At 37.8% G+C, this 20,498-nt stretch overlaps 1 protein-coding gene across 1 annotated transcript; it reads left to right on the forward strand.

Annotated features, from left to right (window-relative positions):
• Positions 1-28: 28 nt before the first annotated feature.
• Positions 29-19,918, forward strand: ALG5 (ALG5 dolichyl-phosphate beta-glucosyltransferase). The gene is made up of 10 exons (XM_021541903.4): positions 29-155; positions 1,168-1,309; positions 2,151-2,197; positions 2,867-2,935; positions 4,163-4,255; positions 5,824-5,937; positions 7,230-7,289; positions 10,019-10,170; positions 17,390-17,475; positions 18,662-19,918. The coding sequence occupies exons 1-10, from the start codon at positions 72-74 to the stop codon at positions 18,772-18,774; spliced, it is 960 nt and encodes a 319-aa protein (XP_021397578.1). The 5' UTR covers positions 29-71; the 3' UTR covers positions 18,775-19,918.
• The last annotated feature ends 580 nt before the right edge of the window (positions 19,919-20,498 follow it).

Here is a 20,498-nt window from a genome sequence, read left to right on the forward strand (position 1 = left end):
ACCCGGCGGGCGGCGCGGCCGCTTCCGCGTCGCTGTCGCGGCGCGCCGGGGCCCCGCGGCTGCCGCGGGCGATGGCGCTGCCGCCGCTCCCGTCCCTGCCCCTGCCCGCAGCCGCGCTGGCGCTGGCGGCCCTCGCCGCTTTCCTGCTCGTCCTGGTGAGAGCCGCGCACGGGGGGCCCGGGGGCTCCGTGGCGGGGGCGGCGCGCGAGGCCGCCCCGTGCCGCCCCCCGGCGCGGGGCAGCGCGGTCCGGCCCCGCCCGGGGTCCCGCGGTCCTGCCGCGCCCCGCAGGCCGTGGGGCCGGCCGGGCCGGGCGGCTGGAGCCGGCAGCGCTGCGCTTCTGCGGGGGGTTGTGCGGGGAATGTGCTTCGGCGGGGCGTGGGGTACCGTGCCTGGCAAAGGGGGCCAGGACGGAGCATTTCAGCCTTACCTTACGTGTTGGGAAATGTCCTGGTAACGCCTCCGCGTTAACCATTTGGGAAGTTGCTGTGTTTCTGCGTATCCGAAATGCCGTGCGAGATTTAAGAGGTCGAGCCCCTGGAAAGCGAAATTCTGTTGCCTGTCCACAGTGCCACGTATGCATCCTGCCCAGGGAGGTGGGGGAGGCACCGTCCCTGGAGGTGTTTAAGGAAAGACTAGACTTGGCATTGGTCTGATCGATACGGTGTTGTTGGGGCATCGGTGATATCAGAGGTGTTTTTCAACCTAAGTTATTCTGTGTGTGGTATCGCCAAGTAAAAGTGCTACAGAACCCAAGTTCTACCACTTTTTTTTATCCACGCATAAAGCAATCAGAGCCTTAGTGTTGCAAGCACACATGGCTGGCTGGTCGTTGATTTCAGCTTTGCCATTGATTTCAGTGGCGTGGTGGGGGATCAGAGGCGGCACCTGCTTATGTGCTCAAGGTTACTTGGGGAAGGAGCTCGGACCACAGCTTTGGAAGCATCTGCATGCTTTGCAGTTAAAAACAGCAGCAAGCCAATGATGCTGACAGTGGTCAGAGTGGGAGTAACCAAAGAGCATGAGAGAGTTTTGGTCCTGTGTGAAATTCCACAACAGTGACCCACCTTATTACTGAAATATACTTAGTTGCCCCTGGTAGAACATTTAACAACTAAATAAACTTCTAACAATGCTTGACAACTTTTTTCATTTCTTCTTCATCACAGATTTGTGTAATCGCTCATGTAACTGCCAAAACAATGCCGCACGAAGATGCTGAGTGCAGGAAAGGATCTGCACCAAATATACATGATCCTGCTACAAGAGAACTCTCTGTCGTTGTGCCTTCATACAATGAGGAAAACCGGTGTAAGATTTTTCTAGTTTTGAGGAAAAGAAGAAAAGCTATCTGTTGTTACTGTAATAATGCAGAGGTCAGTTGCATTAGCAGTAGATTCTGGCAGACCAGATTATGTATCAGATTTTGGACACAGTTTCCAGAAAACAGTCCAAGTACATTGAATTTCAAAATTAAGGCATAGTGGAACTTGATTTCTACTGCTAAAAATAGCATGGAGCACTTGTAAGAATCCTCTTAATTTTAATGAACCCCAGAAGAATGGCTGTTCATTGCCTCTGCACATGCTGCAAGGCAAGAAGTAGTAAAATACTTTTAAATTGAGATTTTCCCACTCTTTAAACAACTACAGCAGCTTCAGACAAGCAGAAAAAGGGATGGTCTCAGGGGTTTGTGTTTGACTTGGCCATAGATAGGAGTACCTGATACTGAGTGAAGGCTTTTAGATGTGATAGAAATAATCAAGCTCTAAAGCTGATGTGGCAGTACACAAGCTGACAGCTTGTTTATATAGATAGTCAGTGGTGCTTTGCAGTGTCAGTCATAAATGATTTTTTTTTTTTCCTTTAATGTTGTGCAGAGAATTATATACTTTAAAATGTAAAGTTGGTTCCTCAGAATAAAAGTTTTTATGCTTTTTTTTTTATCACGTGTGTGATTTTCTTCAGTGTTCTTTCTGCATTCAGAAAGGACAGCACTTAGAGTTGCAGCTGCTAAGCTTGTTTACTGAAGGTAGTGTTGTATGAAAGAGTTGATTTGCTCAGTCTTGCTTTGTGGCTATTTTCAGCTTGCTTGTGCAGGTGCTTTTGGTGTTACAATCTACTAACCTGACTTCCTCCACCTTTTCTCTAGTACCACTTATGATGGATGAAGCTTTGGATTATCTAGAAAAAAGACAGGTATTTTCTTTTTGCATTCAAAATTCATTATTTTCCTGTGTATTATATATAACAAGTTGGTGATCTAGTCACTTTGTTATATTAGTGTACATTAAAACAGTAGTACTTGGCCACTTAGAAATAATGCTTCTGTCTCTTATCAGTAATTTTTAGATCAAGTGCCAGAAAGGATTTTTAAATTAAGTAAAAATTTAGTATGCTACTATAGGATGAAACAATCTTCATATACATGAAATCTGCCCAAGACAGAGCTAAGGATTAACCATGCATTTAACTTTCTAAACTACGTCCTGGTTTGTTCCAACAAGTTTCTTAAGCATCTGTTCTTCAATAGAATTTGTTCCCTGGGTAAGAAGCTCATTGTAAAAGTTTGTGGATTTTGTTTTGTTTAGGTTTTTTTAAAAGTGATGTTTTTCTGAGCTTCCATCTTCTACTGCTAAGTTGATTTTTCAGTTCTAGATGGTAGCATGACAAGCCAATGTTACAGTACCTGCATCAAATATGGCAAAATTCTGTAGCTATGCCATCTTACCAAATTTACTGCATCATATTAGTATCTGTTGGCAACTATGAATTTGTGGTAGGGAGAAAAGAATAATGATGTTTGAAAGACCTACTGCCTACTTAAGAAATTGGATGAAATGCATTATTTCTGCTTTTATTTTCAAGAAACAAGATCCTTCATTCACTTATGAAGTGATAGTGGTTAATGATGGTAGTAAAGATCAAACTGCAAAGGTAAGAAAATGTAATGTCTTCCCAAGCAATCAGAGGCGTGGAATTTTGTTTGGATTTTTGTATCTTTGTGGAATATAACAGTGGTTTATATTTATATTTTGGTACTTGAAATAGTTGACAGTTGAAGTTCACATATCTGAATTATCTCTGTCATTGCATCATGGATGGCACATATGCACATGAATGCACATACAATTCTTCTGCAAATTCTAGTTTTCTTGATTGGCAGCTGTGACAGCCATTTTCCTGCAGCTGTGGTTCTAGGAATTCTAATCCTAACTTCAAGAAATTTCACTTGAAATACTCTACATGTGCATAGTGATGATGTGAATAGGAATTTGAGGAAGCTAAAAAGTCTTTTAAAATGTCTCATTCATACTGTGACAGAACAAGTGACACAGTTCTTTCCCACACCCTTTTTGGGATTGTTAATTTAAAAAACCATGTGCTAGTATTAGTATTTTCTGTAAAAAAAAATAGTTCTGTATTCTTCTGCTTCAATTTTGATCTATGTTACTGGCAAGGAAGGCTAGCCAGCTTGTGGGTTTTCTTTCCTACTGCTTGGAAGATGTTTGAGGTAGAGACTAAAATGTATATTGCTTTAAGAATTGCTGGTATATAATTTTGACTGCTGTGCATTCTTTCTACTATCTCTTTCAATTGAGCATACAATGGCTGCAGCCCTCTGGACATAAAAGACCTCAAGACAACCTTTAGAAAAAATTAGGAGAAAACTCAAGCTTTCTCTTCCCCACAACATATACCAAAATGTTCAGATCCTTGCAGTGTGAATATGGCTTTAGATCAACATGAATTTTTCTTCAAAACCACAAATAGCAGCAAGACAAGTGAGAAATAGATGGCTGTCATAGAAAATTGTATTTCTTTTATGAACTATTGGTGTTAATAGAAAAGATCTGTAATAGTATGATATAAATTAAATTAGGATTGAGTTTCATAGAGGTGGGAGGATGGGGGTTGAATTGCTTCGGGAAATATCCTGTTCTTAATGAACATTACTTCATTTCTTCAGTCTTCTTGTTTTAACCGTGGACTGTTTTTTATTTTCCCAAACAGGCTCCAGCGAACACTGGCAATGTATTTGTGCCGACTGAAGTGGTTATAGCTCTGTGCTATTAATTTATTTTCTTTTGAAGGGTGAGCAAATGTACACTTGTCCCTTGGTTCCTAGTTTTGTTTTATGCTGGCTTTTTGTGTATCTGTCAGGTTGCAAAGGAGTACTGCAAGAAATATGGAAGTGACAAAGTGCGAGTGATATCTTTGGAAAAAAATCGAGGGAAAGGGGGAGCAGTCAGGACGGTAATTAATACTTTCATCTCCTTCTCTGTTTGAAGTACCTGTGCCCAAATATGCAGAAGATAGAGCTGTGCTGACTGACATTTTGAATTCAATGCATTAACAAATGGATCAGGCAAAAACTGAGTACAGATTCTATAAATTAAAGCAAAAATTTTTTTCAAAGTAAGTTTATTTTAGATCTTGGTAGCAGTGTTGTCTTTCCAGAAAGATCAACACCAAAGACTTTTTTTAATACAAGAATTCAAAGTGGAAAAAAAATGCTTGAATCTCATATTCATGTTAGTTCTCATGTTCGAATCATGTTAGTTCATGTTAGAATCTCATATTCATGTTAGAAATAGGTTTGCATTTATAAAAACCAACCAAAAAAAGTAACCCAAAACTGTTACAGATTGAAGTTAAGCTTTTGTAGAAAAAATAGAGCCAAATTGGCAAACTTCACTCTCCAGGTCATGGCTGTGGTTTTTAACATGGCTGATAAACAAGAACTCCTCCAACAAAGTTTATGTTTACTGAAGCCCACTGCTATCACCCACACTAGATAGTCAAAAAAGCACAATTCATGCTTTCACATAGATGTTATTATAAAATGAACATGTTCTAAATATGAAATAGCTGCTACACATTTAGAAGGAACATTGTATTCCTCCAGTGCATGACACCCTGCTTTTCTGAAAAAGGGTGGTATCATCTATGGATTTTCAGTGACATGTCTTTATTTTCAGCTCTATATTTTGTATGTCAATTTATTTTTTATGAAAAATTAGTAAATATGAGAAATGGAGAAAACACAGTATTAGAACATATGTTACTGTTGTAGGAGATACAATTTTGAAGTTATTTCAAGAGAAGGAGAACAATTTTCTGTGTGATATACTTTTGCAATGCATCGTGTAGAGTGGATGTGTGTACAGCTACTTCCTTGCCAGTCTTTTCCAGATGCACACATGCTTGGTTGCAACAGTACTTCTGTGACACCCACTGCTAATTGTTTTCCTGTCTGGACCCCCTTCAAAAATTACAAATTTTTTCTGACCAAGCATATGGCAACATAAGCTGAGAAACCTGTGCATCACAAGTGTTTTGTAGTGATACTGTCACTTGAAACAGTAGTCTTAAATTAGTTTTGAGAAATAGCTCTTGAATGTTCATGAAACAGTGTTAGGTAAAACTCACACTGCATCCTCCTGACATAGCACATGTGAAAAGAAAAGCCATCCAGTACAGTGGTAACTGCTAATCACTGCTTCTTCGTGCTCCCCTCTAGAGCTGACTGTAGCACTTGTTGCCTTTTAGATTCAGTTTTTTCCCGAGGATTGTTAGCCTTTCATGTTCATGCATTGTGTGTCACTCTGGACACTCACAGTGTGAAGTCTCTAGATGCTATTACCATATAAATAGGTAAATTTCTGTTAGTAGCAGAATATTAAGACTTACCTGTTGTGTGGAATCTGTGAGATATCACTGTCGTGTTACTACATAGGATTTTTTAGCATCTTGCACCTAGCTTATGACAAATAATCAATTTCAAATATGTCGATTTTTTTTATTGACTATTTTCATTGCAGGGTGTCTTTAGTTCTCGGGGGAAAACAATTCTTATGGCTGATGCAGATGGGGCTACAAAATTTGCAGATATTGAAAAAGTAGAAGAAGGTCTAAAGAATCTCCGGCCATGGCCTGTGAGTATAAATTCTCATGCTTTTACTGCAATACACTTGCATACTTTAATACACAAGATAGACTTTGTAGTTCTCTTCAAATTTTTTGAGATCCAGTTGAAGATCTAGGTGTATGTCTGAAGACCTAAGTGTAAGGTTAGAAACCTCAAGAATGGGCTGTCAGAAGGAGCTTTCACTGAGTTCTTACCTCCTTTGCATCCATTGTGCCTACTCCAAGGCAGTACAGAATGTTCTATTTTGCTGTTTATCCTTCCTGCTAATTGCTTGAAGTTGTTCTGTTGTGTATAAATGCCATGTGATGCCTGCTTAGTTTTCTTTGTGAACTGTTTTGTCTTTTCATTTTATCTGATGTCATCCTATATACCTTTAAGGGTGCATCTTAATTCCACCCTCTTTTATATAGGTTTTCTTTTCTCAGGGTCCTTAGTTTAATGATAGTATTTGGAAGAACGTTTTATTGTAAACAAAAATTCAAAAACCTGTGGAACAAGAACACCTCCCTGCACAGTCATTCGCTTTTGGGAGCTTGACTTGAAAGAACTGAGGTTTATTTTCTGCTTAAATGCAGATGGGTGAGGTGCTTGTAGCTGGTTTCCCAGAGTGCCAGAAGAGATGTGCAGCCTCCCAGACAGAGCTGTGGGGGCTGTGCCTGTGGAAGGGGCCACAGCCTGTGAGTGCCAGAGCCACAAGTGCAAGAGCCAGCAGGCAGCGTGTGACCCTGACACTCTTCCCTACCAGGGCTGCAGCAGCTGCTGGTTCTCCAACACTGGCCTCAAATCCAGTAGATTTGAGAGATTTTATGTGGGAAGTAGTGTGAGAATAGTGTTAAACCTTTTGTTTTGATCATGTTGATTTAATTTGAGATTATATTTTTGGCTGATATCATGGCATTTTATTCATTTGAAGATACATCAGTGCAATAAGTGCTTTATTCTGTTATTGCTTCCATCAAGCAATTTTTAAGGAAAATGTCCATCCTAGGAATGCTGCATACTTATCTTTACTGCTAACATTTGCATAAAGTAAACAATGTAAAGCTAAAAAATACCTGAATAAATTGAGGCAATTTGCATGCACCTTATGCAAATTGTAATAAACTTTAGATTGTCTCTTAATTGTAGAAGACTGATTTAGGCTCAAAACCTAGCAGTAGAAGTGCTGCTATAGGAAGCAGAAAAGTGTGCTGCTTTGAAGTTTTTTCTTATTTTATTTTGTGATTCTCAACACAAGATTCCACCAATTCAAATAATATTAATTTAAGAAATAACTCTTTAATTTATATTCCTGTACAGGAAGGGATGGCTATTTCCTGTGGTTCTAGAGCTCATCTGGAGAAAGACTCGATAGCAAAGGTTTGTTGCCATTTCCGGCTGTGTAATTGTAACCAAATATTTCCATTATTTGTTTCTGCTCTACGGGTTTTGCAGTTAGATAAGCAATATTTTTAAAAGAATGGACGCTAAAAATAAGGAAAAGCTTGTCATGCATGTCTTCAGTCATATACAAAGGATGTGTTCTAGATTTTAGGCACTTTGAACTCATTTAAGTTAGTGTTCCAATTTATGAATTTCATTTTTATAGTTGAGAATATCTCACAAGCAGAGTTTCTAAACCCTGACAGAATTGGTTGCCAGTAACCAGTGCTGGGGCTGGAAGGGAAAGCAGCTGATGTGTTCATTATTACTGATTTCCTTCCAGTGCAAGAATTTGACTTGCAGATCTTGAAACCTGTTTAAAATGAGTTAGGGATAATTAGCAGCCAGCTGTTTGAAGAGTAATTCTATTCATGGGAAAGTGGTTTAAGTCTTCTGTATTACTCATAGTAAATTTTCTGAGTTTTGAACACACAGACAGTACTGTTCTATGTGTAACTCTTGTGTATTAAACAATGATGCACAGGCACATGGCTTTATCTTGCATCTGATTTTCTGATGTCTTGGCAGACAGTAATTGACAAAGCACAGGCATGGAAGTTGTATTGCAACAGACACATTGCTGGGCTCATTTTTTAGTGTCATTGGATGTGCTCATCATGGTGAATGTTCTCAAAGAGTTCTCTTTGTTTATACTGATGTTTAGTACTCAAAATTATTCTGAAATATATAAACAACTACTAAAATAGTTACAGAAGATCAAAAAAAGTTACACTGGTAATGTTCAGCCTCTAGTAGATCTGTACTTTTTTTCTTCTGGTTTATGAGATAGTATTGGAGTGGTTCACTCTGAGTTCTTGCAAATATTGCTGTGTGTATATTAGCATCTTCAATGCATGCTCAAAGCATCCTCATCCTCAAAAAGAAACGAAAACCAAAAAAAGAATTCAACAAGAAAAAAACCTTCATCATAATCAGATACTAGGAACTACTACAGGAAGATTATGTGGCTGATAAAGTGGAGCCCAGAAAAAGTGTTTCATTGCATGGTCAAATACTGCATGTGGACAGACTTTTCCTAGTGCATTCATATTTCTTGAAGGTCTTGGTATGTTAGGGAGAGGAATTGGAACAGGACTTTGATCTTTTAATGCAAAAGTATAATTTTTAGGACATGTCCGGCCTTTGCATCCTGCTTCTCCCCATATTTCTGAATTTTTAATAGAGTTTAATAGAGAATTTTTAATCACAAACTGGTTAGGTAGTACTGATTTGCTTGAAATGTATAACCCATTTCATTTCATCACCCAGTTGTTCCCTAGGCTGGAATAGAAGGACTACCTTTACTATAGCGGGACAAGACTGTTGTATAGTGCAGTAGGTATAAAAGAGTTGCAGAGCAATCTTTTAGATGTTGGGATTTCTCTCTGGACTTATTGGCATCTAAAACAGTAGAATGAAGCTGTGATAAGCAGCTGTATTGAACTTATTAAGACCAGAATTTCACCCTTATGTTCAGTCTCAATACATCAAGAATTCTGCTCTGCTTCCAGAATTGTTAATGTCCTTTAATGAATCTATACTGACTTGCATAAATAGTCTTAGGAGTGATGAGTATAACCCAAGAACTCCTCTTTGTGAAGTAAGTGCAGTTTCACTGTCTGACGATCATGCAGCCTCCTAGCTCTTCCCTTCTGGCCCTGGTGGGAGACTGGTGTTCTTGGTCACAGAGCCAAAAGAGCCAAAGAGGACACATTAACCTGGGCCAGGAGCACTTTTCAAAAGACACAAGCTATGAATTTGGTTTCCCTTGAGCCAAAGGCAAGCCAAGCATCTTCTCTATTTTTCAAGTGAGATTGTAAATTGTTGACTTTAAAGGCATCTCTTATCACCCAGAGATACATAGCACTTGGATCATTGGCTCCTAAAGATTTTACATGATTTATGGCTGGCAGTCATAGATACAATCTCTTAAATTTAGCTTGAGAACATCAGTGAGTTCAGAAGCAATTTTTAGATCACAATTCTAGATGTTTAGGAACTGTCTTGAATAAAAGACTAAGAGGGACCTCTGCAAATCCAGACTCTGGCCTCTGGAGTTCATGGACAAACTTATCTGTATAATTATTGTGTCAGGAGCACAAGTGTAACCAATGAGCCGGCTGGGTACATTTATCAGGAATATAAAACATATCCATGAAAGCAAAAGAACAAAAGAGATGACTGTAACATTGCTGGAAATACAAAATTAAGTATCCTACGCAGCAGCCTTTGCTTTAGACCTGGTTTTCACTTGGTCCATTATATACTTCCAAAGAAGTATGTAATACAGAAGATACTATAGCTGTTCCACTGATTATTTGAAATCCAGTTGCAGGTTCCTGCTTTACTTAATAAGGCATAATCCAGAGTGAAAAACTGCTCTGAAGCGGGGAGAGGAGAAAAAGGAACTTGGATTTCTCCTATCCTAGACTATACACATGACTGGCAAGTCTTTCTCTAGATGAAAATATTTCCCTTTCAGGCAGGATTTTGTTTGTATTGTAACAATTGGTAAGTTCTGTTTTCATTCCAGTGCAAAATACAACCAGTATATAAACTTTGAAAGCTATCACAAAACAGGGTTACTGTCCTGTAAGACAGCTCTCTTCACGTACTTCACTCATCACTCAAATAAAACCACCTAACTTCTTGCCTTTTGTCCACAGCGCTCTTACTTTCGAACTCTCCTCATGTATGGGTTCCACTTCCTGGTGTGGTTTCTCTGTGTCAAAGAGATACGGGACACACAGTGTGGATTTAAACTTTTAACCAGAGAAGCTGCCTTGCAGACTTTCTCAAGCCTTCACATAGAACGCTGGTAAATTGCTCCTTTTTTTGTTGGTGGTGTTTTTTTATAATTGAACATGGGTTTGGAAAAGTAATTTTAGTGTTGCAACTATAATGAAGCATAGGATGTCTGTGTATACATCCCAGCTGCTCATTTTAGCCATTTACAGTATTGCCTGCATGGTAGCTTCGATTTCTTGTTATGTTAAAGTATCCTAGTAACTGCTAGAAATTCTATGTTCTTATTAAGATACATTGTAGGAAAGTAGTTGGGTATTTAATTTTATTCTTTATTTAATTTTATTATCTTTTCTCAAAAGATATATGTAATCCTAGGTAGGATATTTTGGTTTTGCCTTGTCATAGGAAATGATAATTGATTAGAAAAGAGGAGAGGGAAAAAAGAGGAAAAAGGCCTCAACTAAAAATCCCAGTAACTCTTCTTTCTTCGCCTCCAGAAGAAATTTTAAACAAACAGTTTTTGATGGTGCTGTAATTCATCCCCAGTTTGAGTCCTCTCTCTTTTTACAGATACGAGCCATGCAAGCAGAGTAAGAAATTGAGAGAAACTGTTATTATGATAAGGAAAGTTATTAATCATATTCAAAACTCCTATCAGTGTTATTTTTTATACATTACAATTCAGTAATGCTTAACCAAAGCATTTTATGTAAAATCAATATCTGATAAGGTGTTTATAATTGCTGAGGACTCTAAAGTGAAAGCAAATGCTTATTCTTTACTTTCTTTCTTGCTAAAGTATTTTATGTGAGGAACATTGACAGATATCTTTAATTTAAGATGACTGAAAATTATGTGTAGTATTTTAATTACTTTACAGCTCCTTTAGTTGTGATTTAGCTACAACAGTTCCTGTATGTGAATGATACTGCCACGGCTACTATTATGGGATTGAAACACTGTTTTTGCACAAATACCATAATTTCTGTAGATATTCTATGCCACAATTTTTGCTAGAAAGGATAGTTTAATTAGGTGTAATCAAACCTTTTAAAACGATTGTCTTCATTCAAGAAAATCTATCATGGGCTTCTGCTTGCTTGACAGGGAGCAGAACTGCTGAACAATGTTCCCGAGCACAATCATGTACAATCCTACAGCTCTAGTCAATTCCAATGTGTATAGTTCTAGGCTGAGCTTTGACAGCTATATTGCCCCTCCAGACTTCAGTTGCAATGAAAAAGGGATATTGTTAATATTTTATAGCAATTATATCGTTGGTGTCGAACATACCAGATCTTCATGTCTTAGTTCATTGTTCCTTCTATTCTTGCTCTTTTATCTATAGTAATGCATAAACTAATCCCTTGTGTATTTTCTTATTTATCTGAAATGTGCTGATTAGTGATGAGGAATGCTTGTTTTGTGTGGCAAGAAAAGAAAACTCAAGTTCTTCCAAGAAAGAAGCTCTTCAGATAATTCCAAGTCACAAATTTGCCTAAAACAGCTTTAGGTTTTTTGGGGTTTATAAAATTTGGTTTACTTCTGCACAAACTGGCAATGTATTGTCTGGTTTCATGCTCATCTCTCAATCGAGTCTCTGTGTTTACCCACCTTCTTTTTTATATTTATAGTTTAAACCAAATCTCACAGAACAGCTGAGGAGAGAAACTTAGATTATTGCCACTGCTGAAGACAAAATCCTATAGTAAGGTCTCAAAAGTTACTTTTCTGCTCCATAGCTAGTAATTTAGCATCTGTAACTGGAAGATAGCATGTCAGTGCACAAATTGAGTGTTGTCCCTTTCCCAGTTATTATTCATAAGATCTGGAAATGAACTGGGAGGTGGGAAATATAAATATGTGGGGAGAGTGCATATGTTCAGGGAAATTATAGTCCTAAGTGAAATGTCAGTGTTGTACAAACAGTTGGGATGATTGCAATTGGAAATTATATAGGGACATCAAGCATTCATCCCATAGTATTAGATTTCTTTGTATAAAATTGTATAAGAATCTGAAACAGCTCAATGCTGGAAACTTCCTATTTTAAGCAAATCTGGCCCCAGATATTTTTCCATTGCATAGCATGTGTACAAAGGAAAATACAAACTGGTTAGACATTATGCCATAGAGGATCTGTGCATATCATGAGTATGGAGACAGAAGAGTAATAGTAGTTGGAATAGTACTTCTGCTGACCTGCAACAATGTGGAGTCCCCAGCTGGGTCATAGAGCAACTTGTTCATACTGAAACCATCAGCAAGGGGTAGCAGAGGAGCTACTATCTTGGTACTGGATAAGAGGCTCTGAAATCTGGATTTATTTCCTCTTCTGCGTCACTGCGCTGGGGCTACTTGACATCCAAGGAAATTATTTGATTCTCATTGAATCTTAAAATCCAACAAGTGGGATGCAGCTCTGTTAGGTATTTGAAGGAGTGTTCAGTTCCATATGGTCAGTGCTCAGATGTTCTGGGAATAATGCAGGGGGGTGCTGGAATTTAATAGGATAAAAGCCATCTGAGTTAAGCACCCCAGTCCTTGAGCCTGCTGAGGGCTCCCCAGCTGCTGCACTGGAATGTTTGGTGAGCTGAAAGGAATGAACACCAGGCTTCTGCACAAGTCAAATTGTCTGTCATGTCTGCTCAAGCTTAGTCAAGCTTGGATTTGTGGGGGTACTACAGTGTTAGGTGAATGCTTGTTAAAAAGACTAAAATTGATGCATAACATGTTTACTCATTAATGTTAAACAAAAGTACTATAAAATCAACTATCTAATAATTCCCACCTGCTTAGATCCTCCCTTCTTTATGCTTTCACCATGCTTTTTCCATTCCAGTGGACATTGATGTGAATATCACCTCTTTAATACTAAAAATACTAGAAAACAGACCAGATTTTACTTCTTGCTGTGATGAATTTGATTTATAGATGCTTACATTTAGGAAATCTTGAAGTTGAAGCATACAAGGAAAAATACAGTTTTATCATTATGGCAATAAAGTGTCATGTAACATTTCTTGAAGAGAGACCAAGATATTCCCTAGAATATTGTTTTAATCTAACCCTAAATTTTAGAAGGCATTTGAAAATTAATAGATTCTACAAACTGTTTATATATTCAATATTTACATCCTAAACTGGCTTTTTTTGGCGAGTGTTCTCATTGTCTTTTTTGTTTAACTATTCTTTGGCTGTGTATATATGAGTATAAATGAAACATTCTTGAAATTTACTCTCTAAATAGCAAAGTTTTAACATTCGTTTGAAATGAAAGCAACCTTTTGAACACAGAGCATATGCTTTGTGTTTTAGATTCTGAATTTGATTACACAACTAATCTGTTTTTCAGAAATGGATGGAGCAGATTTTTTAATCTAAAACTAAAATGAAAATTAAAAGAGATATTATAAAAATGTAACAGAGACAGTTGGAATTACTTCAGGCTATAAAAGAAGATCTAGTTCTCCATCTATAGTCTTGACCTGAAAAATTTAACTGTTAGTGTAAAATTTTGATGCACAGGAGAAATACTGGAAAATTAAATGGTCTCGCTGGCTGAGTTTTCCTGTCCTAAATTTGATCATTGATTTCTTCTGACAACAAAAAAAAAGATAAATTTTCTTCCTGCCAGAAAATGTCTATCCATAGAAGAACTAGACATAGCAATTACAGTCCTACCTTTATGATAAAAGGAGGTGAAATTTAAAATGTAGTTCTAGTGTTCTGGTTTGATTGGCATATTTTTGTGAAGTGGCAATTTATGATGTCATTGTACAAGTCAGCAGATCAATGAAGAGATCAAATTGTTGCTATTAGTTTTATCTATAAAAATTGCCTTGTGCACTGAACAAGGCATGCTGTTGCACATTTAAAACTTGGAAAGATCAATGTAAAAAAAAAAATGTTTGTTTCTCTAGTTTGTCACTAATCTCTAAATATGAGTTTCTGTATAAAAGTTGCAGAAAAATAAGCATTCATCTTGCTGCAGGGATTTTTTTTTCCCACTTTTGTGCCATTGTAGACCAACACAAGCAGTGGAATGAATTGGGTTTTTTTCCTGTTTTTCTGCATGGCAAGTAAAATTGTTTATGAGTGTCTAGTCAACGCAAAAATATTTTTGCCATTTTAACTCTGTTTTGTCTTTTAAAAAGTCCTGCTCTTGGCTGACACTTGGTCTTTCAAAAGCCCAAGTTCAGCTAGGGCAGTTTTGGCAGTCTAGCCTATTTGGCATCCTGTTTAATTGTTAGACCTCTTTGACCATTTGCTGTTTTATTTGCCTTTAAGAGTTTCTTGGAAAAACAGATCTTGGATGTACAAAACTCATAAATTCCAGTTAAAACATTATAGCTGAAGGCCTGATTTTGTTTTTTGAAACACATAATATTGGACCAAAAAAAGAAAGAGTCCTAGTGCAATTTTAAAATACAGAATCATTTTTAAGGATAAATATTTTATAAGCTTAAGCATCTTAAGGATTCAGTTTAAAAAGACTGAATTCAATTAAACACCTACCAACTTGGTTTTCAAACGAATTGTCTTAAATTGTAACTTAACCAAAACACAAGTACATGGAGAATTTTTTTCTTTACAATTCATGTTTGTGATAATTAGCACATCATGGAGCCACTATTAGAAATAGATGGGGAAATTGTTCACACTATAGATTTTTTGCTATCTGACTCTGGGTACTTAGATTGGAACCCGAATTCTTTCAGTCAGGAGCCACGTTTGGGTGTTCTGAGCTGTGTGCCCCCCTCCCAAGAGGCTGCAGAATGAAGTACATGGTGTGAATTTTATCTTGCTGTTTCTGAGAGCAGTTCTGTCACAGGTTAACTGCTCACAAATGGCTTTGTGGCAAATCACGTGAATTGCACTTACAGCTCATCTGCTGGTGTGGCTTTGATCTCCTCTAGGGTAGGCTCCATTTAACACACCCAAGTTTTATCCTGGCTGTGGAAGCTTCTGTATGGTTCTCCTATACCATCTGGATCTGGTGGTCTGCAGTATGGGTGCACTACTGTCAGTGTATTGAGCACACTGCAGTCTGTATTCCCTGACTAACCATTCTGGCATACTGAGAGATGGTGGGGAAAAGAAATTAAAAACAATAACCCGGTGGTATTCTACGGAAGTCATTCTCCTTTCAGCTTTGAATTGTTTTGTTTTGGGTTTTTTTTTTTGTTTGTTTTTTTTTTTGTTGTTTTTTTGTTTGTTTGTTTTTTTTTGTTTGTTTGTTTTTTGTTTTTCTGTTGTTTTTTTTTTAATTTCAGGATATATTCACTGTTACCCAAATGGCAACCACATGTAACAATATTAGTGTTCAACCTGATTAATTCCTGTGCTTTTAATCTCTTACTTTAAGCCCTGTAGTTCACAGAATTATTTAATGTTCTGTGATGTATCTGCTGACATTCCAGTAATCAGTTGTCCACAGGAATTATTGCAAATAACTATTAGTTCACTAGGCTAATAGTTTGTGTAATACTTTTAGAGCAGTTCATGCAGTCTAATTCATCAGACAATTATTTTGCGTCTCTTAAGATTTTTAGTCATTTAAGTAAGTATTACAAAATTAGATTTAGTCATAATACACATTATTCATAAACATTAAAAGGTGAATACATTGGGTTTTTGGCTTACAAATGTAAAATGTCAGCAAAAAATTAAATACTACCTCTTTAGTAGAGGAGACCATGGAGTGATTAATAAAATAATATTCAACCCTCATGTAAAGACAGTACTGAAATGACAGGGCTGCTTGGAGCAGATTTAGTTCACGGAGGTAAAACAATAATTTATTATTAGAACTTATTTTGTCACAATGAGAAGGCCTGTGTCCTAATCAAAGTCAGATTTACAAAGCAGCTCTAAATTCCCTATACACAATAGCTGTAGCCTCTGTAGATAACATCTGTCAGTGCTGCCTTTGCTTGTTTTAGTGGTGTCCCGTGTGAAATCAGTGGCTCTCCTGTCACGTACACGGAGAGCGCAAGTCCAGGTCTGTGTGCGTGCCTGTGATTCCAGCAGCAAGCCATCCTGCTGTGGTCTGTACTTCAGTGGGGCCCTGCCTGTGTGTGTCAGACCTACATGCACATTTCAGAGTGGACTGCTGCTGTTGCATTCATTAATAGCTTTACAGAAATGCACTGCTTAAAAGGAGAAGGTGGATTGAAGTAGAAGGAAATAACATCTGAACTTGGCAAGCAACCTGCTAAAGTATGTCTTCTGTCTGCTCTTGATCACTTTGTCCCTTTCCATCTTTTCTCTAGTGTTACTTGGAATTACTAAAAACATTAATTTTTGCAACCCTCTAAGCATGAATTAATAATTTTCTGGTTTTTTTTATTGCATACATTCCCTCCAGTGGCAAAATACTTTCTTTCATTTCAAAAGAAAACTCTCTTGGATTTAGCAATGAGAATTTAAGGCAAATTATCAATCTTCATAATTGTGATTTGTGTTCAACCCTGTCAATAGTAGCTACTGGCAGCTTCATATGCTTATTTCTAAACAAGCATTAACAGCTGCCAAACTACTTGTTGCATATCAAAAGTCTGGTGTTTCAGAGCCAGAAGGCCTACTTGAGAATGCATTTACAGGAATGAAACACACAGACAATTCTCTGTGCAGAGAACTGAGAAGATTAAGGTGCATTCTGGACAAAGTGAATAGGAAAGAGCACCTGACAGAGCAGGATTACTGCCCAAATTCATTTTGCTATACAATCTGCAAAAAATTGAGCCAACAAAAAAGACAAGTCTCTCAAGAGGGTTATTGTGCATTAAGTGGTCACTAAACTGTTTGGATTCTGTTGTGCACGGTAAAATAAATAATTTCTCACTTCTATGCTGCCAACTTGAGTTCCTTTACTGAGAAAGTAAAAGTAGCACCCATCAGATCATCATAAAGCCACAGCAGGTAGATGTCCTCTTTGATGAAACTACTAGAGATGTGGATGACACTGTACATTTGACTGCTTGGTCTTCATGGTCTTCAAAAATGTTTAAATTGTGTTTGTAACAGAAGGAAAAGCAAGTAGTGGACTGAACACAGAGTCATCTATGCCTTTAAATACAGATTACAGAGAAGTATTGTTACTGTTGTCTGTATTTTGGCTGTGTTCTGAGATGTTTAGTCAGGAAAATTAATTTCCTATCCATGTGTATCTGACCCATAGAGCATTGTTATCAACTACATAACTGAACAGTCATTTAATTAACATTTCCACTGTCTTTCATCTGGGAGTATGTTGATTATATTTGGTATTTCATGTTCTTCTTCAGGGCTTTTGACGTGGAACTTCTTTATATAGCCCAGCGCTTGAAAATACCTATAGCAGAAGTTGCTGTCAACTGGACTGAAATAGAAGGTAGGGAGATAGTTCATGTTTGTAAAAGATTCCTGACATGTCAATCCAGAATAACTTATCCAAGGTTATTTACCTTGTTTTGATAGCACACAGCCTTCCTTCCATACAAATTCTGAATTTTATATCCTTGCCAGCCTACTGCCATGGCTTGGTACAGAAAGAGTGGGTGAAAGGGTAGCATGGCAGAGAAACTCTGCAGTCCCACTGGAGTGGAGACAAAAGTAAGGAATTACAGTGCTAGGACAAAACGCTACTTTGGCATGTCTTCTTGCTGTAATGTGTTAATAAATTAGTGCAGTTGTAAACCACTTTGCAGGGAGTTTGACCATCATCACTTATTGATTCAATTCCATTTCACTGTTATCTTGCCTTCCAAAAATCTCAGCTATTAAGGCATCCTCTAGAGCACCATCTCTTCTTAAGATGTGATACTGTTTCAGACCTGTTCAGACCAGGAGGTTTCTGCCACTGAGTTACTGGGAAGTATAGCTCTCTGTGTATTTCTTCAGTGCAGAACCAGCTTGAGAGGTACTGCTTGCTTTGGCTCACTTCCCCCACATCAAATGCAGTTCCTCTATTTTTTTGCCCTTTTCATGTTTTTTATCTTTTTTTAATCTCCTCAGTACAACTTATGGACAACAGAAATTATAATGAACTGTAGTAATTATGAAAGGTGCAAGTACAGACTGCCCTGAGCCAGCTTTACTGGAAATGTTTCCTTTCAGTGCAGTTCCATGTGTTCATTGCACCTAAAACAAATATTAGCAGAGATGGTAGAAGGTTTGGTTTTGTAGTGTGGGCTCCTTGCCTTGCCTGAAGATTATTGTTGTAAGACAAGCTGGTGGTTCTCTTCTCCAAAGATTGTAGATAAATCATTTGCTTAGTTATTGGTGTTCAGGTTCCTATTTTCTTGAACAAAGCCTTGTCATGGAGAGCACTGCACATCTTGTCACATACATGGAATTACTGTGCTGCTTGCAAACTAGAGTGTCCCACCTGTGGCATAATGGAATACTATAAAGCAATTGCTTTCAAAATACATATATTTTTATTCATTTTAAGGTCTAGGTTGTGGGGCTGAGTGTACTGAGAATGCAGAGGTTTATGACTGCTTAAATGTGAGGCTTGCTGGTGCTCATTTTTTTCCTAACAATGTCATTCTGATTTTCTTCTTCATTAATCACAGGTTCTAAGTTAGTTCCCTTTTGGAGCTGGCTGCAGATGGGCAGGGATCTTCTTTTTATACGACTGCGATATATGACTGGTGCCTGGAAGCTTGAAGCAAAAAAATGTAATTAGGTTATTTACATTTTCCAAATATATTATTATGCTTAATGGAACACAAGAACAATTTCAATCAAGTGAAGTGGTGGTGAAAGCTGAGGTAATTCTTCATTGCTCCTCTGTATGTTTCATTTTTGCAGCATGTATGTGTTTTATAAGATTGTCAGCAGAGAATTTCTACATTTTGAAAAAAGAAAGTATTTCCAAAAAGGTTTTCTTACATGGTAATCAGATTTTTATTTTATTAAATAGTAGCCTTAACGTTTCTTATAAATTCAGTCAAATAAATATATCTGCTTTTGTCTCATCATCCATCTGGAATCTCCTTATACATATTGAAAAGAGGCACTCTGTTTGATATTGTGCAATGTTCTGTTGTGAATGACCACAGCCATTTGTTTCTGTTATATCTGGAAATGTTAGGACATATTGCAACTTGGAACTATCATTCATGGTTCATGCTGATGCATGTTTAGATTCAATGTTATGGGAAACATTAATGGATTTTACTGAGTTACAACAGTAATGTTCATAAAGTTGTTCTCAGGACTTCCAGTAGTCCCTTGACATTCCAAATGTTTTTGTCTGAAGCTGAAATAGTTTTCCTGAGATCAAACTGCAGATCTTTTCCTGACTGTAGGAGGTCCGAGAGAAAGCACATTTAATTTTAAAATGTCTTTTATAAATGTGCTTTGCTCATACATAATTAGTAGTGCATGCTCAAGGCTAGGAGTCCTTGACATCTACAGATCTGTAGTGAAAAGGGTATGGAAAGCTCAGAGCATGCAAAAGTGAGACCCAGTGTACACTGGGGACCTGTGCATTAGTAATGGTAGTGTGATGTTGTCATGCTTCAAATGAGACCAGAGACAGAGGGAGGGTCTTGACTCTTTCATACTAATGTCACACTGCATTACAGTACAGTAACAGTTTCATTTGTTCTTTCAAAGTAGCTGTGAATTGCCAACAAACTAAGCCAATCTGTCTTTCTGAAACTTGTACAAATTTGAAAAGCTTTAAAGAATGAACAGTGTATGGTTGTACTTTCACATGTGAATTCACTGGTGATTTTTCTTTCTGTAATACTGACTTGAGTTTTGCTTCTGTTTGGGTTACCTCAGTTTTCTATAAAGTGCTGGAATAAATTCTCAAAAATATATTCAGTTTGACTTCACAGGCTTTATTCTCTTACCTTGTCCAGATACATGTCTGTCACCTCTGGAGAATCAATCAAGACTCCTCATTGCCATTTCTAGAATAAAATACCTGCTCCTCAGGACACTTGCTACAGTGTGGATTCACAGAAACAGAGAATATTCTGAGTTGGAACGGACCTATAATGGTTGTATTCCTTTTCAGTGGGGATAAGAGCTGAAGCTGGAATATAAAGAGTTAATTGAGATGGAAGAAGAATGGGGAGAAATAGAAAAGGAGAATGATCTGGGGCTGAGGTTGAAAGCCATAGTGGAATGGAAGCCATAGGGAAATGGAAGATTTACTTTAGCTGAGAAAGATGGTTGGATTTGCCTTCTGTCACTCATGCAGCAGTCAGAAGTCTTCTGGGTAGCAAACTCATCTCCTAGGCAGTTATTGCAGATTAGGAAATACAAGACACACAGGCAGTACCAGGAGACCAGGACTTACCACACACATGCTCTAAAAAAGCATATTTTAGACTCACATTGCATTTAGATTTTTGCTCTGCTCTCCTGTGTGTTCTTTCAGGCCCAGTACACCTC

This window comes from Lonchura striata, chromosome 1, assembly GCF_050655825.1.
Source record: "Lonchura striata isolate lonStrDom1 chromosome 1, ASM5065582v1, whole genome shotgun sequence".
In the NCBI taxonomy this organism is placed as follows: Eukaryota; Metazoa; Chordata; class Aves; order Passeriformes; family Estrildidae; genus Lonchura; species Lonchura striata.

Bases quoted from the DNA above. Each gene is read 5' to 3' on its own strand.
- ALG5 (XM_021541903.4), top strand. From the start codon at position 72: ATGGCGCTGCCGCCGCTCCCGTCCCTGCCCCTGCCCGCAGCCGCGCTG. The intron at 156-1,167 runs GTGAGAGCCGCG...TCTTCATCACAG, and splicing joins CCGCTTTCCTGCTCGTCCTG to ATTTGTGTAATCGCTCATGT. The intron at 10,171-17,389 runs GTAAATTGCTCC...GTTCTTCTTCAG, and splicing joins AGCCTTCACATAGAACGCTG to GGCTTTTGACGTGGAACTTC.